This window comes from Pseudonaja textilis, chromosome 17 (assembly GCF_049901715.1).
Source record: "Pseudonaja textilis isolate UNSWEBS1 chromosome 17, rPseTex1.2, whole genome shotgun sequence".
In the NCBI taxonomy this organism is placed as follows: domain Eukaryota; kingdom Metazoa; phylum Chordata; class Lepidosauria; order Squamata; family Elapidae; genus Pseudonaja; species Pseudonaja textilis.
The window spans coordinates 9,121,629-9,138,652 of record NC_142006.1 but is presented as its reverse complement, the minus strand read 5'-3'; the positions used below and the strand labels follow the sequence as shown (position 1 = coordinate 9,138,652).

Here is a 17,024-nt window from a genome sequence, read left to right as displayed (position 1 = left end):
AAAACAATTTGAATCCCACCACTGGTTGGACGGGACCTTAGAGGTCTTCTAGTCCAACCCCTTGCTGAAGCCGGAGACCCTATACCATTTCCATCTCCTGTCTCTCCTTTAAAACTTCCAGCCATGGAGCACCTACAATCTCTGGTGGCAAGTCGTTCCACTGATTAATCGTCCTCGCTGTCAGGAAATCCCTCCTGAATTCTCGGTTGGATCTCTCTTGGATAAGCTTCCCTTTGTTGTTGTTGTTGTTGTTTTTAAACAGAGAACACGAACAGAATAACAGAGTTGGAAGGGACCTTGGAGGTCTTCTAGTCCAACCTCCTGCTCAGGCAGGAGACCCTATATTACTTCAGACAGTGGCTGTCCAGTCTCTTCTTGAAAGCCTCCAGTGTTGGAGCATCCACAACTTCTGGAGGCAAGGAGTTCCACTGATGAATTGTCCTCCCTGTCAGGAAATTCCTCCTTAGTTCCGGGTTGCTTCTCTCCTAGATTAGTTTCCATCCATTGCTTCTTGTCCTGCCTTCTTGGTGCTTTGGAGGATAGCTTGACCCCTTCCTCTTCTGTGGGGCAGCCCCTCAAATATTGGGAGACTGCTATCGTGTCATCCCTGGTCCTTCTTTTCTCTAACTGACTAGATCATTAGACTGGTTCGACTATGCCTGAAAAGCACTAAGATAAGGTACCTTTATGAAAATTCATTCAGTCGGTGCAGTTTGGCCTACCCTCACGATGCCTCAAACGGCATCAAACCACCTTCCGCCAACATATAACCAGGATAAGGACGGTCGCCAGAGCTGAGAAAGTTGGCCTAATTCGCCCCACAGTCCACGTCACCCGTAAATATGCCACAAAGGCCCGGATTTCAAGGGTGTCCCATCCATTCTTGAGAAAAAGAGAGAGGCCAAAAGAGGAAGAGAAAGGATCTCAGACTTCAAACACGGATCGGGAGGACATTTAGAGAGAAAATATTATGCGGGACATTAAAACCAAGACGCCGACCCTGCCAAGGTGACCCACCGTCACTGGCTCCGAGGTAAATCATTAGTTAGGTTGATTTTCTCTGTAGGGTTTGAAGAGCCAGACCCCAGTTTTAAGAACCTCCCTAATTTATTCCCAAACAGGGGAAAACAAGAGCCACGTCTGACTCAACCAACAGCGTCACGAAACCAGCCCTGGGGATCGCAAAGTCCTTCAGAGGGTTGTTGTGTTCAAGGCAGGAAAATAACACTGGTTCCTCTGAACTTTTGCATAGGTTTGAAGTCCTTGCAACGAAGCGGCCGCGGCACATTTTGTTGGGAGATTCTTTGGGCCTTTTAAGAGTTTATCCAGACATAAAATGCAAAACAAACGAACAAAATAAATAAATAACGAGAAGGAAAGCAGGGAGGGAGAAAAAGGAAGAAAAACGTTCGCTTCTGACTCCACAGGTACTCCTCGACTTACAACCGTTTGCTTAGCGACCGTGTGAAGTTACAACAGCATTGAAAAAGGGGGTTCCTGGCCCTTTCTCACACTTACGACAGTTGCAGCTTTCCCCTCAGTCATGAGACCAACATTCAGACGCTTGATGACTGACCCGCATTTATGAGGGTGGCAGTTTCCTGAAGTGTGGTCACTTTTTGCGATGGAGAAACCAAGATTTCACAATCACTTGCCTGAGATTGTATAGGTTCTCCTGCTTGAGGAGGGGGCTGGACTAGAAGACCTCTAAGGTCCCTTCCAACTCCTATTCTATTCTATTCTATTCTATTCTAATTATTTCATATTCTATTCTATTATTTTATTATTCTTTCATTATTCCAGGGGTCTTCAAACTTGACAGCCTTAAGACTTATGGACTTCAACTCCCAGAATTCCTCCTCCAGTCATGTTAGCTCAGACCAAGTTTGAAGACCCGTGTTCTATATTCTATACTATTCTATTGTCATATTCTATTCTGTTCTAACCATTGTAGTAATTCATTTAACCACTGTGGCCAGAAAGATTGTCCAAATGGGGCAAAACTCACTTAACAGCCGGCTCAACTGTCTTTGGGCTCAACTGGGATCGTAAGTCAAGGACTACCTGTAGTTAAAATGTGTATTAATTTTCTTTTTCTCCCTCCCCGCCCAGTGACATGAGAGAGACACACACACACACACACACACACACACATATATAAATAAAAACAGTAAACACAGCCTACTTCAAGGGGGGAAAAGGCTGTTTAATATACCATGAATAGTCCGTTCTCTTAAAATCCCATTACCACTCAAAGAGTTCAGGATAGGATACGTTTCTGTTCAATTTCTTCCTCTAAAGGAATTAGTGTCAGTTTTCTGTCAATATGCCGAAAATGTTTTGCACGCTCAGATGAGTTTCCAGTAATGTCTGCGGAGCAGGTTCATGCTTTCTTGACTCCTCATCGCAGTGACACTTGACTTAAAAATAAATAAATTATAGGAAAGCAAGCCTTTCTTTCTTTCTTTCTTTCTTTCTTTCTTTCTTTCTTTCTTTCTTTCTTTCTTTCTTTCTTTCTTTCTTTCTTTCTTTCTTTCTTTCTTTCTATCCTTTCTTTCTTTCTTTCTTTCTTTTTCTTTCTTCCCCCCTTCTTTTTTTGGCTGAGTTGATGTTACATGTTAAATTCTAAGGCCGCCACCGCCAAGTTCAACGAGGCTTTTCACGTGCCCCAAACGCTTTAAATTATATTTGCAAAGTGGCCTGCTTTAATTAATTAATTGTTCTGGCGCCCGAATCAAGCTGGCTTGCAGGATAACAATAATAATAATAATTAAGAAACCCCTGGCAGCAAAGCGTGGGTGGACCCCGGCCCGCAGTAAATATTAAATAGCAAGCTGCTACAGTAATTGCGGCATTAAATATTAAAATATCCACAGTAAAGCCATCCCTGGTAACAGAGGGGGAAAGGCTGAAGGTTTCTGAATCACACATTATCAATGCAGAGTTGGAAGGGACCCTGAAGGTCTTCTAGTCCAACTCCTGCTCAGGATACAGCAGGCCTTGGTTCAAATTCAGCCCTCCTTTTATTTTTCAGTAGAAAATTGGACTGCTCTGTTGTTTTTTGACATTTAAAAATCTTCTACCGCTGCACCAGAGAGAGTATCTTAACTTACTGCACCTATGCATGGTTTGCCAATTGCACAGGGGCAGATAGGAAAGCACTCCAGAGGGTTCATATCATTGCCCAGAGGATCACTGGTTGCCCTCTCCCCTCTTTGGAAGAGCTTTAGAGCTCCCACTGCCTTAAGGAAGTTCAAAACATTCTCAAAGATCCATCTCATCCTGGGCTCCCTTTTTTTGGCAAATGGTGCAAATGGCAAATGGTGCAGGATAATAATAAAAACAAGGACAAATAGGCTGAAAAACAGCTTCTATCCCAGGGCAGGAGCTCTGTTGAATTCTGCTGTATAGTGCAGTGTTGGTGTGGTGTCGGGGGTTTTCGGTTCAATGTGTGGAGGGTGAAGGATGTGCATTTGTGTTTATTTTCATGTTCAAGATGTGCACTGAAGATGGCGTTTGATTTCATTGTACGAGGTGCAATGACAATAAAGTAGAGTAGAGTAAATTAAATTAAATTAAATTAAATGGCGGTTGTGCAACGTGGATATCTTAAAAAGCAAAGGAGACCTGGATCACTGTATCTGCTTTTCTGAAATATTATTTATTTCAGAAGGGGGGCGGGGTTCCTTTATCATATTTGATTGAAACATGATCAGAAGTCCCTGTTGTCACCATATTAGCACCAGAAGCTTCCACACTGCCACATTCTTGGGAAGATGGGAGGGGGGAATTGCATGGAGCAGATGTGTTTAGACACAATAGTGTTCTGCGTTAGAGTCAAGGTGACGTTGTTCCTGTAGTCGAGGGGACACCTCAAGGTCGGACGGATAGTGATCGGGGCATGTGATGGGATGATGGGTGCAGGGGGAGGATTTGTAATGGTTTACTTATCGGAGGGAACTTTCAGATTCAGGGTTTTCCCCATGTGCCAGTTTACTGCTCCAATAAAAGGGAGCTTTGAACATATGTCTGGCTTGGAGTGATCTGTTGGAGTCAAGGTTTTCCGGAACGCCGACACCTCTCTTCCTCATTTCCTACGAATGCTGGTAGGGGTTGGACAATACAACCCTTCCTAAAATTGAGACTGGAAAACAGGTGGCCTCGACTTGCAACTACGATTGAACCCATAAATTAAGGGTGAGTGAGTAAGTGTATTCATTCAGTTATTAAATGAGTTTAGGCCCACTGCCACCGTTGTTAAGCAAATTTAAGACCCTGGGGGCCTTAAATGAGTAACATGGTTGTTAAGTGAATCTTGACTCAGAAGGTTGCAAACATGAACCCCGGGGATGCAGCGACCTTCATAAATATGAGCTGGTTGCCAAGTGGCTGAATTTTGATCCCGTCACCACGGGGGGATGCTGCCCCCGCCCAAAAACGCTAAATGTGAAAAACATTTTGCGTGTCCCTTTTTTCCAGTGTACTGTTGCAACTTTGGTCACTAGGCCAATTGTCATAAGTCAAGAACTGCTTGAAAAAGCTCCCATCCACCTGTCCACGTAGCTACGAAGAGCCGAGTTCCGTTGAGTGTTATTGATTTGGTTATGAAATTCATATGCCATCCGAGAGGTTCATCCATAAAATGAACATAAGCAAACCTTCAAGCATTGCGACGTTAAGCACGAAGGTTAACCTTAAATTGGAGCTCTGGGTGCTTCCAACCTCTTTGTGCGTGCAATTTTTTTTTAAAAAAAACGTTGTTACTGGCCCCGAGTGTGCTAAACGCTCGTGTTTCAACCCAGTGCCAGGTCTCTTTCCATGGTTGACGGCAAGCGATCATATTTCTGTGGCACCAGCATTTAACTCGCACATCCGGAACTCTTCCTAGCTGTGGTTTGTCAAGGAACTGAATAAATCTTGATTATGCTCTTAGACAGCACAAGGACAAACAAAGGCAGAGGATAAGTGGCAAATATAGAATGCTGTCTCCCCTTTTGGCAGCCTCCTTTGATGACTGTATGAATATATTTATAACAGAATTATAGAATGGCAGAGTGGGAAGGGACCCTGGGGGTCTTCTAGTCCAACCCGCTGCCTAGGCAGGAAAGCCTACACCACAAGCAGGCAGATGCTTCTCCAACATCTTCTTAAAACCTTCCAGTGTTGGAGCATTCACAGCTGCTGGAGGGCAAGTTGTTCCACTGATTAATTGCTCTCGCTATCAGGAAATTCCTCCTTAATTCTAGGTTGCTCCTCTCCTTGGTCAGTTGCCATCCGTTGCTTGTTGTCCTGCCCTCAGATATTTTGGAAAATAGATCTGACCCCTTCCTCTTCTTTGGGGCAGACCCTGGGACATTGGAACACTGCTATCACGTCACCCCTTACAGAAATTACAGAGATTTCTAGGACCCATAAAATCCTGCTCCGAATTCCCTTTTTCCTCCGACAATCTCAGAACCATGAATGATTGTAGAAAAAATACCAGAAGCCCTTGATCGCTTAAGACAACTGATAAAAACTCAGTCTTAACTTCCACCAAAACTTTCCGCATTCTGCCCAAGTCCCATATAACAAATCACAGGAAAATATACGTTTGTTTGGGCCAATGATCTCTTTCAGAAGTGTAAGCTGAGAAATCTAAGGAAGGATAAATAAGAAACTGGGAGCAGGAAGAGATTTTGGGGAAAAGAAATAACAAGCAATTAAAAAAAATAAACCAAAGAACTTCAGATAAGGTTCTTACCTATCTCATTTGCAGGAAGAATACTAGTCTATTATATACTTCTGCTGGTTTTATCAACGTATAAAATAACATGACTCGATGACAACGGGAATCCTGCAATCCCATTAAGAAAACACACCTTGCAGATTTTATACCTTCTTGAAACCTAGCAAGAAGGTGGAGACAGGAAGAGAGAAAATGGGAGAATATCGGAGCTCTCCGTCGGATTTGCGCCAATTAAAAACAAAAAGATCGATCCCGTTAAAACGAGCGGGGGAGGAGAGGGGAATAACTCGCTTAAGGACTGAAATTTTCAGACGGATGAGAATTCCTGCTTGATTTAAAGATAAAGAGGATTTAAAAGGGGGCTGGAAGGACCCTCATCTGTCATGACCCTTTCAGACAGATCAGATGGGGAATCTGCTGACCGGGGGAATCCAGACTCCGTATGAGCAATTTGGCACTAGAAGAAAGAAGAATTAATTCTGCAGACTGCAACTTGGCAAAAGAGAGAGGGAGAGAGAAAGAGAGAGAGAGGAGAGAGAGAGAGGCCCATTAAGTCTTGCCCTAACATAGCATGCCGTACCACGTCCATGTCCGAATGCGGCACCCATAATCCCCAAAGCTTCTGACAAAAAGGGCAAGAAGAGCCGGTTTGGTCTGGTGGTTAAGGCGCCGATCTAGAAAGTGGGAGACTGAGTGTCCCCATCACCAGGAGACTGGGAGTTATAGTCCTGCCCTAGGCATGAAAACTGGCTGGGTGAAGTGTAATTAACAGCCGTTGGCGTGCAATCCAATTAAGGTTGACAAAAATGGCGCCGAGGGATGGCTAATTGGACGATTCGGTTCCGGCGAGGGACGAACAGCGTGGCTGATGCCTCCCGAGAGGGAAATTAGAAGCAGCGAGAAGGAGAGGATAGTTTTTGTCAAGGTGTTCATCAGTCAAATGTTCTTCACAGTGTTTGTTCAGCTGGCTTCGATTCCAGCGGTCCAGAATTGGCAGCTGGAACGTACCTGGGAATGTTCCTATCCTCTTATTTATTTTTTTTAAAAAATATCAGGGTGAATAATGAACCTGGAAACCCTCATGTCCCTGCACGGAATATCAAGGAAAGCCGACAGGGCTATCGGGGAGGGGGGAAAAAGAGGAAAAAATTGTGCTTATCACCCAGTGAGGGAGAGAGAGAGAGAGAGAGAGAGAAAACGGGCGCCCATCGGAACCGAGGTGGGGAAAGAATCAAATTGAGGGAAATGAATCCGTCCGGATCAAGCAGGATTTGGGAAAAAGGGGAAAGCCGGCGGCCTCAGGGAATCAGCTTACAGCAGCTCTCTAAAATGTTAATATTGTTTTCCAATATCCTGCCGAAGGAAGAGATCCAAGTGCCTACAAACATATATATAAATATATCGGTTGGTTCTCATGGAGACTCGACAGAAATAGCAGTCTCGTTTTCCCATCTCGTCTCCAACTTGCATGCTGAGAGATTAAGATCAACGCTAAACCGAGATTCAAGAGACACGAAAGGAGGCGGAGCGGTTTGACAGAGTCAGCGTACAGGTAGTCCTCGACTTACGGCCACCAATTGAGCCCCAAAATTGATGTGGCTGAGTTTGTCAAGTGAGTTTTGACATACACACACACCGTTTTATGACTTTTCTGGCCAAGGTTGTTGGCTTTGCTTGCCAGAAGGTTGCAAAAGATCATCACGTGACGCTGTGACACTGCAACCAGTCGTAAATGTGAATCAGTTGTCAAGCAGCTGAACGGACAGTAAATTAGGTGACCCAGGAGGGGTCCCGCAATGGTCGTAAGTGTGAAAAATGGCCACAGAATCACTTTTTTCAATGCTGATGTAACTTCGAGTGGTCAGTAAGCGAAGTGCTGTAAGTCAAGGACTGCTTGTATTGCCCCCAGCGATCTGGGTCCTCATTTATTCACCTCCCCTTACAGCACGGGCCCACAAATAGTTGCAAACCGACTTAACTTTCCATTAAATGACTTTAAGGGTTAAATCTATAGGGATGGAATCGCAGCTCGAATGCGTCTTTCTGCCGAAGCCGCATCAGCCATCTGTTAATCGATATCGGCAGAAGAAAATTTATATTTTTCTGATATATATATATATATATTTCTCCAGAAGCTTTTTTTTTTTTTTTAACAAATTGTAACCAAAACGTTAGCAGGCTGTAACCTTTAAAAGTCGGTAAAACTTCCCAAGAATGCAAAACAGTCGTAGCAGCTTAAAAGGTTCAGAGCTGCTCCTATCGATTGCAAGTTTCTGAGAAACTTGACAATTTATCGGAGTTGTGTGCTGCACAGCGGGGGTGTGGGTGTGGGTTGTGTGTGTTTTTCCTGGAGAGTAATGTCAGAAGAAGAGTCTGTTGCAAACAGATGTTGACTGCTGAGTTTGTTCGGTTAGAATGCTCTTCTTACTAATCTAGGCATTCAGGCTGGGTGGAGTTTTCCACTCCATTTCTGAAAAGCGGCTGCAGAGGGAGAGAAAAAACCACCGACAATCCCGCAAGAAGGATGTGGCGGCTTTAATGAGTCAACAAGAGAAGCAGCATTGGGGCTCGTAGGAAACACCCAAGAATGAAAGGGGAATATTTGTAGCTCACGGTTGAACGGTGGGGGTCTTCGGCGCTCTCTGAGCTCGGTGGTTTTCTTGCAGTCGTTTCATGACCCAACTAGGTCACGTCATCAGGGCTAGGTAAGGAGTGGGCTGGTAAGGAGGATAAAGAGTGCTTACTAGCCCCGATGAGGTGACCTAGTTCTAGTCTCGCTTTAGGCATTCAAGTCGGCAGGGTGACTTTGGACCGAGGGAGAGGAGACGGTGAATTCTAGTCCAGCTTTAGGCATGAAAGCCAGCTGGGTGACTTTGAGCCAATCACCAGGGGACGGTGAGTTCTAGTTCTGCCTTAGGCAGGAAATCCATCTGGGTGATTTGGTGCCAGTCACTCTTCCTCAGTCCAGCCCACCTTACAGGGTTGTTGTTGGGAAAATAGGAGGCAGAAGAAGCATTAGGTAGGTTCCTTGCCTTGAGTTATTTATAAAAATACTAAAGGCGGGTGACAAATAAATAGAAGAACAAATGTGATAGTAGTAAAAACACCCCCACCAATCCACCTGTCCTTCCATCTCCTTCCTATCCTGGTCTTAAGCTTCAGCCATATTCTCCTCCAGCACCTCTCGGTCCCCTGACCCACGTGAGGCCGGACACAAGTGCTCCGGAGAGATTTAAAAAATGCCTCCGGCCCCAGAGTCCAGCCTCCACCGCTCCAAAGATGCTATTAGTCCATTTGCAATTCTATTAAGACAAAAGGACTCTGCTTTCCAGACGAATGATTCTGTTCCTGGGAAACTGCTGATGCAGCCGGAGCTGCCAGCCAGACAATTTCGTAAGACATAATTCAGAGACATATTTGCCCATCCAAAATAAATAAAAGCTTCCGTAGGAACGCTTGCCGAGGGCTGAACGAGAGCCTGAAGAGGGATGGAACTGTAAACGGTCCACCAAGCCATATAGTAGCCCTTGATTTACAGTGATCCACTTAGCCATTGTTTGAAGTTGTAACAGCACTGAAAAAAGTGGTTTAAGACTGGTTCTCGGACTTACGACCGTCAGAGGATCCGCACGGCACACGATGAAAATCCAGGTACAGCAACCAGCATGTGTTTACAATGGTTGCCGTGTCCAGGGGTCATGTGATCATTGTGGGCGACCTACCCAGACAACGCCTGATGAGCAAAGTCAATTTGGAGAAGCGGGATTCGCTTCACAGTGTGATTCACACAACCACTGCAATGATTTGCACAACAACTGCGGCAAAACAGGTCATAACGCCGAGGCTTCGTTAAAACTGGCTTGCTCACCAATGGAAATTCTGGTGCCGATGGTGGTTGAGAACTACTGATCACATCCTTGTGGAGTTCGGTAAATTCTCACCGTCATTTTGAAAAGTGAGATTATAAAAGCCCAGTCTAGCACAATACCAATGAAGAAGAAGAAGAAGAAAAACAGCTCTCAAAAGAAGCCGGCATGGCTGCATCAAGAACTCTCTGACAAATTGAAAGACGAAAAGACCAGTATAAAAAGTGGAAAGAGGCACACATAACTAAGGCAGAATATCAGCAAACAGCCCTTTTCGAAGCCTGATCTAAGTTAGGGAGGTTCCTTTCTCGGTTTCTTCCTCTGTCTGTTATGCAGCTGAGGGCTCCCCGTGCCCTTATCGGATGGTTCCCGAGGCACAGGCTCTTCCTCCATCAGTTGTTCAGTTAGTCACATGGTTGTTAAGTGAATCTGGCTTCCTGATTGTTTGTCCCGAGGTGGCAAAAGGGGATCACATGACCCCCCTCCCCCGGGATGTGGCGGCCGTTGTCCACTCTTAAGATCGTGATCACGGGATCCGAATTCAGACATTCGGCAACTGAATCCACGGGAATGTTGCAACCGTCGTAAGTGTGAAAAATAACCCCAAGAGCCTTTTTTCTGGTGCCGTCGTAACTTCGAATGGACATTAAAGGAAATGGTTGTAAGTCATTCCTTTAAATCACCCCAACATCAGGTAGCCAACGTAAGCTGATTATATAGACTGACAAGAGAGAGGGAATATGTCCTCCAACTTGTATCATTCTTCAAAAATCAATTCTGGTGGGTTTTTTTTTTTTTTTTTGCACTTGATAATTTAACGTCCAAAAAAATTCAGTCTACGAGGGATGGCATGAATAAGCCGCACGAGCAGGATATCAAAAACCTCTCCTTTCATACTGCACGTTATTGGAAAATGATCTCTTCCTTATTAATGCAATTCCCCTTTTGTATAAAATGGGGATCTCTGTCTCAAAAAAGCACACAGTATTTTAATCTTTAATTATATTAACTCTTCCGGGGAGAAGCAGAGGCCTAGGCCCGTGGATTATTCCTTTATTGCATATTATCTCGGCGGTGCTTAATGAATATTGTTAACTTAACGCAGCGTTTGCCAGTTAGGGTCTGTGAGTGAGAGAGAGGAAGAGAGGGAGAGGAAGCGAGGAAAGGCAAAAAATCAGTATCGTAGTAAAGACATTTAGAAGAGTCGAAGTTATTACTTGAAGTTTAGCTTTCTCCCATCTCTCCGGAATAGAAATCTTTACTTTGGCAGATATTATTTCCTACTCCTTTTTTTTTTTTTTTTTTTGCTACAGCAAATCACTGTTTGCACCCACGGTTAGAACTGGACAAAATTCCTACAAAGTTGTACGGATAGAGAAAGACAACCAAGGTTGGATACAGGACCGATTCTGTCTATAAATTAAGATCCATCCATCCATCCATTAATCCCTTTTATCTATCTGTAAAATCTATCTTATCATCTCTATTTGTGTCTGTGTCCGTCCATCCATCCATCTGTAGTATATCTCTATCTATGCATCTATCCATCCATCTCTTTTCCTCTGATCTATCATTCTATCACTCTGTATCTCACTCTATCGTTATCTATCTATCCTTCCTTCCATCCATCATCCATCTCTTTTCCTCTGATCTATCATTCTATCGCTCTATCACATCTATCATTATCTATCTATCCATCCATCCTCCATTCATCTCTTTAATCTATCATTCTATCTATCATATCTATCTCACTTTATCATTATCTATCTATCCATCCATCCATCCATCTCTTTTCCTCTAATCTATCATTCTATCTATCACTCTATCATATCTATCTTACTCTATCATTATTTATCTATCTCTATCTACAGTATCTATTTCTTCTATCCTATCATCCATCTATCACTCCATCCATCCATCCATCCATCCATCCATCCATCCATCCATCCATCCATCCATCCATCTTCCATCTGTCTATCCATCCATCCACTCAGAAGAAATTCTCCAGTTTTGTACTGACAGGCTCAGCTGTACTTTGAAAAAAAAAAAAACCAAAACCAAGGAAAAAGAATGCTAACCAGTATAAATTAATCTACTTCAGGTTGATATGACCGTGGAAAAGCTCAGAGAAATTCTTTCTTACGGCCAATGATACATTACAGACATAAAATGAGCATTAGTTGTGAAATTAATTAAGCATGTCAATCTAACGGCTGCACATCTTGCATTTTACATGACTAAATTTGGCTCCACTCAAAGAGAGAGAGAGAGAGAGAGTTATTGGAACCCAAGACTGATGGTTGCATATAAAACTGATCAGAATGACTAGGAAGTTAGATTAAGTGGGAGGCGACCAGCTCAAGGTGGAAAGCGACATAAAACAGAGCACAGAAGAGGATGGATCTATTCTCCACTGAATTTGGTTTTTCTGAATGCTTTCACAATCTGGGGGAGACGCTGTTTCCGACTCTCAACTCTGCAGGCAAAAAAGAGGGGAAGGAGTCACAGCCACCCACTTTGAGGGGTTTTCACAGGGGAGGAAGAGGAGAAAAAGAGAGAAGGAAAGAGCAAAGGGAGGAGGGAAAAATAACCCTCAGCCCGTTTCAAGGGATGACATTGGAAGAGAGCTGAGGGTGTTGAGATTCGATCAGGGCTGATTCCAGGGGAAACCTCCATTTTGCCTTTCCTAAATAAAAGCCTTTACTGGCTATAAAATTGATTAAATAAGCACATTACGAGCAGCAGTGGCGCAGTGGCTGGAGGGCAGGACTGGCTCAAGGTTGACTCAGCACTTCTGACCCACCAAAACCAGGATTCCTTTTGTAAAAACCAGGTTTCATTCAAATGCCTTTCACACGTGCACACGGTGGACACTTACTGAGGCGGTAACACCAGGGTGGTGGGCTGAGCTTTTGGCCTGCGCTTGGCGGAGACCCCCATCTGGTTCGCTGACCTCTTCAAGGACTGCTGATTCAGAAGACCAGAGGCCAGGCCGGTGTGATACTGTAGCTGGAAGTAAGAATAAAAATGACAAGTGCTCATGAGGTTGAAGGACAAAACACTAGGAAAGAGTCGGGGTAGTTTCATCTTATTTTGGGTAACAGAAACACCACTTTGTATTGTGAAGATTGTGCCATAACAGTAGGACAGCTCGTTTGGTCTACTGCTTAAGGCACCAGTGGGAGAGTTCTAGTTCCACTTTAGGCATAAAAGCTGGCGGAGTGACTGTGGGCCAACCACCAGGAGACGGTGAGTTCTAGTCCCATTTTAGCCATGAAGACCAGCAGGAGATTGGGAGCTCTAGCCCTGCTTTAAGCATAAAAGCTGGCTGGGTGACTTTGGGCCAGTCACTACCTCTCAGCACTGCTCACCCACCACGCAGGGTTGTTTTGGAAAAAATAGAAGGAGGAAGAAGGACCAGGTTTGTTTGCCAACTCGAGTTACTTGTAAAAATAATAAAGCATATGGATACAAAAAAATAAATTAAAAAAAGAAATACCGACAACAGAAGAGCGGTTTAGTAAAAGCGATGGAACTAGCAGAGAAGGTAAAATGCTCAACTCCTCTCATTAGAATAACAATTTTTTTAAAAAAACCATTTGCACAATGTAACTCTCAACGGAAGCCTTTGTTGGACTTTTGGTTAAAAAAAAAAAAAAAAGAGGGGTCGGTGGGTGGGATCTGTACCAAATTGTGACATGTGGATTTGAAGATTGGTAAAAAATTACTGACAGTTTGAAAAATGGACACCCTAGTAGAATTCTAAAGTAAGCATTGAATTTAAGCTTCATTTATATCTTTCATAAAAGAAGTTAGAAGCGCTTCTTGGAGGAGTTTTCTTTCTTTCTTTCTTTGTTTCTTGCACTTCTGTGCTCTTTTTCTTTATTCTTTCTCTCTCCCTCCATTCATCTTTCTATTTATGTTCCTTTCTTTGTATTTTTATGTTCTATTAAAAAAAAAAACACCTTAACAAGTTAGATTAAAAAGAATGAGGGATGTTCAAACACCGAGAACCCCCAAAGGGCCTCCGTTTATTTCATTCCATTGCTTCCTTAAGCCAGGATGGGGAGGATTTTGGCCCAGAAGCGGAGTGTCGTTTGATGCCCCCCGAAGCATTTCCCCTGATGAAGCCTGGGCTCTGGAAGGAACAGACCCCAATTGGCCATGGGGTATTTTGTGGTCTCTCCGGCCAAAGGTCCTACGCTTTGTTTCTGGGAAGCTGAAGGACTTTCACAACAAGCGTGACGAGCTCTCCGACGTCAGCAAGGGACGGAGAAGATGACAACCAACCATGTGGCCAAATGGAGAGAGGTTTATCATGGGAAGGCTGGCAGTTTTATTTTTAGGAAGGCAGGACTTTTCATCTGGAGACGAGGGACTTCGCAGGGTCTGGTTTACAGAAAACCTTTGCAAGCAGAGGCCACGATGGATGGATGGATGCATGGGGAGGGAGAGGAGGAGAGAGAGGGAGAGAGATAGGGTGGATGGATGGATGGATGGATGGATGGATGGATGGACAGATAGATAGATAGATAGATAGATAGATAGATAGATAGATAAGAGATAGATGATAGATAGATAGATAAGAGATAGATAAGAGATAGATAGATAGATAGATAGATAGATAGATAGATAGATAGATAGATAGATAGATAGATAGAGATAGATAGATGATAGATAGATAAGAGATAGATAGATAGATAGATATAGATAGATAGATAAATAGATAAAGTGGATGGATGGATGGATGGATGTATATGTGTGTGTGCATGTGTGTGTGTATATCCATCTATCCATCCATCCATTCACCCACTACCCACCTACTTATCTCTCCATCCATCCATCCATCCATCCTCCCTCCCTCCCTCCTTCCTTCCATCAAAGTAATTCAGCACCTGCAGAGACAGCGGTACAGAGGGTTACCGATACTAACAACCAGTCGTATAAGCGACTGTTCTGAGTTTTATTTTCTTTATTTCTGCATTTATATTTTCTATTTCTGAACCGCCCATTTCCCTCCACAACCCTGTTACAACAGCACTGAAAAAAAAGGTGGTTTGCAACCGGTCCTCACGCTTCAAAACGCCATTCCTCCGAGTCTGCTTTTTTGGAAGAACGGCCCATAAACTAAAGGACAAACTAATTTGCGGAAATGCATGTTCTTTTGGCTAGTCTCGATTCTCAGTCGGTAATTTAAAGGCCTTGGAGAGAGTTACCAACTTTCTTCTCTCCGCATTCCTCGTTTTTTTGGGTTGGGGGGCGGGGGCAAATATTTAAGTACACAGGAATGCCCCAAAGACGTCTTCCTTTCCATTTGCGGGAGAAAATCGAGCCAATTACAGTCCTGAGGGTCAGCACGTCCCCCCACTGGAAGCGCCTCATTGTTTCGGGGACTTGGAACAGGCTCGTCGGGCCAATCCAAAAATGATAAATTTACTCGTCCCGGTTTCTTAACTGTATGTGCCACATAATCGGAGGCTCAATTAAGATAATGCGTGGATTACACATTTACAATTACAATTTGGAGCTGGAGTGCCGAGGAAGAAAAAAATAACTGGACCATTAAGGTAATGGATTGTGATTAGTCACAGGCATACAGTGGCTCAGGGACGATGGTTTAAGAGGGAACGCCGGAATAGGAGAGGAGGGAAGGAAGCCTGTTAGTCCATATGGACGCTGACTGGAAATACTACAGGAAAACCCAGTGTTGTTAACCTGTAGTCCTTGGTGCACTCTGAGCTTGGTTGTTTGCAGACGTTTCACGACCCAACTAGGGAACATCATCAAAGGTAGTGAATGTGGCTTGCTCCTTGTTTATATACAGTAGTTCTGAGATTTCTTGTTTTCTTGCAGACGTTTCAGTACCCAACTAGGGAACATCATCAGTATTACATTAGAAGGGTGTGGGTGGAATAGAGGAGGATGACTGTGGGATCCTTGGTGCTGTCTGAGCTTGGATGCTTCCTTGAAGAAGTTTCATCACCCAACTAGGGAATACCATCAGTGCTAAGGAGCGTGGCTCTCTCCCTGTTTATATACAGTAGCTCTGAGCTGGGTGGTTTTCTTGCAGACGTTTCATTACCCAACTACATGACATCATCTGTGCCGGTGAGCGTGGATTCTTGTGTATGACTACGCCAGATACAGACGCATCTCAAGAAGACGCTTAATTCCATAGTAATATTTGTGTAAATGCTGTCCACCTTTCAGACCGAGAAGCAACATCGAAGGAATGATCAAAAATCTCGCCGGCAAGTCCAATTAATTGCACCCTACTCACACCCAGCAAATGGTCTCGTCGTACCCAACACCTGCAGAATAAAAATAGAAACAAAAGCTCCAAGCTGTCTAATTTTTGTTTTCTTTGAGACCCATGTTAGGAAAAAAAAGAAACAAGAGGAAGGGAAGAGAGCGAAACCGTGCTTGGTAACACCGTTCTCATTTCGGCAGCTGATATGTCACGCGGTCCAGACGGCCGTCCGGAGGCTTATTGCGTTCTTAGTTCTTCTCTGCCAGAGAAGAGAAAAGGGGGGAGGGGGAATCATTTCACCCCCAAAACCCTTGCCTGGAGGCTGAAGAAATTTGGTCCAAATCTGTTCTTCTCACGTGAGATGGGAAATCCATGAACGCAAGGGGGACGGTAGGAGTTGGAAAGACAACGCTTCAAGATGTCAAACGCATTACCTAGTTGGGTCATGAAACGTCTGCAAGAAAACCACCCAGCTCAGAGTTTCTGTATATAAACAGAGAGAAAGTCCCACACCCTTCTAACACTGATGACATTACCTAGTTGGGTCATGAAACGTCTGCAAGAAAAACCACCCAGCTCAGAGAGAGCTAAGGACCTCTCATTTCAATCCTGAGCTACAAATATTCTCCTTTATAGGAACCGACTCAAACCAACAGCAACAACTGAAGGAATCCAGGGATTCTGTGCAGACTATTCTCGCAAATCAAGAACTGGCCTCTTAGGGCCCCCCCTCCCCTCCCACTGCTGTGGGGGTCAATCCTCTGCCGTGCCCGGATCAGAGAGACCTGGAGCAAAGCAATTCATGGCTTGCCTTTCCCCATCTTCTTCCAATAAAAGCAACAACTCGCCATCTACCTGATCCCTTTACTCCGTCCTGTCACTCCGAATCAGCCACAGCCAATCAGATTCCCCCAAGGAATCCTATTATAGCAAATTTCTGGGCGGGAGGGAAGAGAGAGAGAGAGAGAGAGACGGCCGCGGGAATCCCTGAGCGCCGGCTAGATAATTCTCTATTGCTGCTGCCATTGTGGACGTCTTCAGAACAGATTGAGCCTGAGCCTCTACGGTAGACCACGTAATTTATTAGTTTAAAGGGCTGTATTGGCAGATGGTTTAACCCTCTTAACCGTTGTCGGTCTGTTTCCCCCTCCCCGAACCGTAAAGAAAGGAACAACTGTGC

The 17,024-nt window shown here is 44.2% G+C and overlaps 1 protein-coding gene across 3 annotated transcripts in view; it reads right to left on the bottom strand.

Annotated features, from left to right (window-relative positions):
* The window catches only part of MED27 (mediator complex subunit 27), a 60,963-nt gene that overhangs the window by 23,730 nt on the left and 20,209 nt on the right, over positions 1 to 17,024 (bottom strand). For all 3 annotated transcript variants that reach the window (XM_026712456.2, XM_087914353.1, XM_087914352.1), the window contains exon 3: positions 12,473 to 12,603. In XM_026712456.2, coding sequence (XP_026568241.2) covers positions 12,473 to 12,603 — 131 coding nt within the window. The remainder of the gene's footprint in view (positions 1 to 12,472; positions 12,604 to 17,024) is intronic.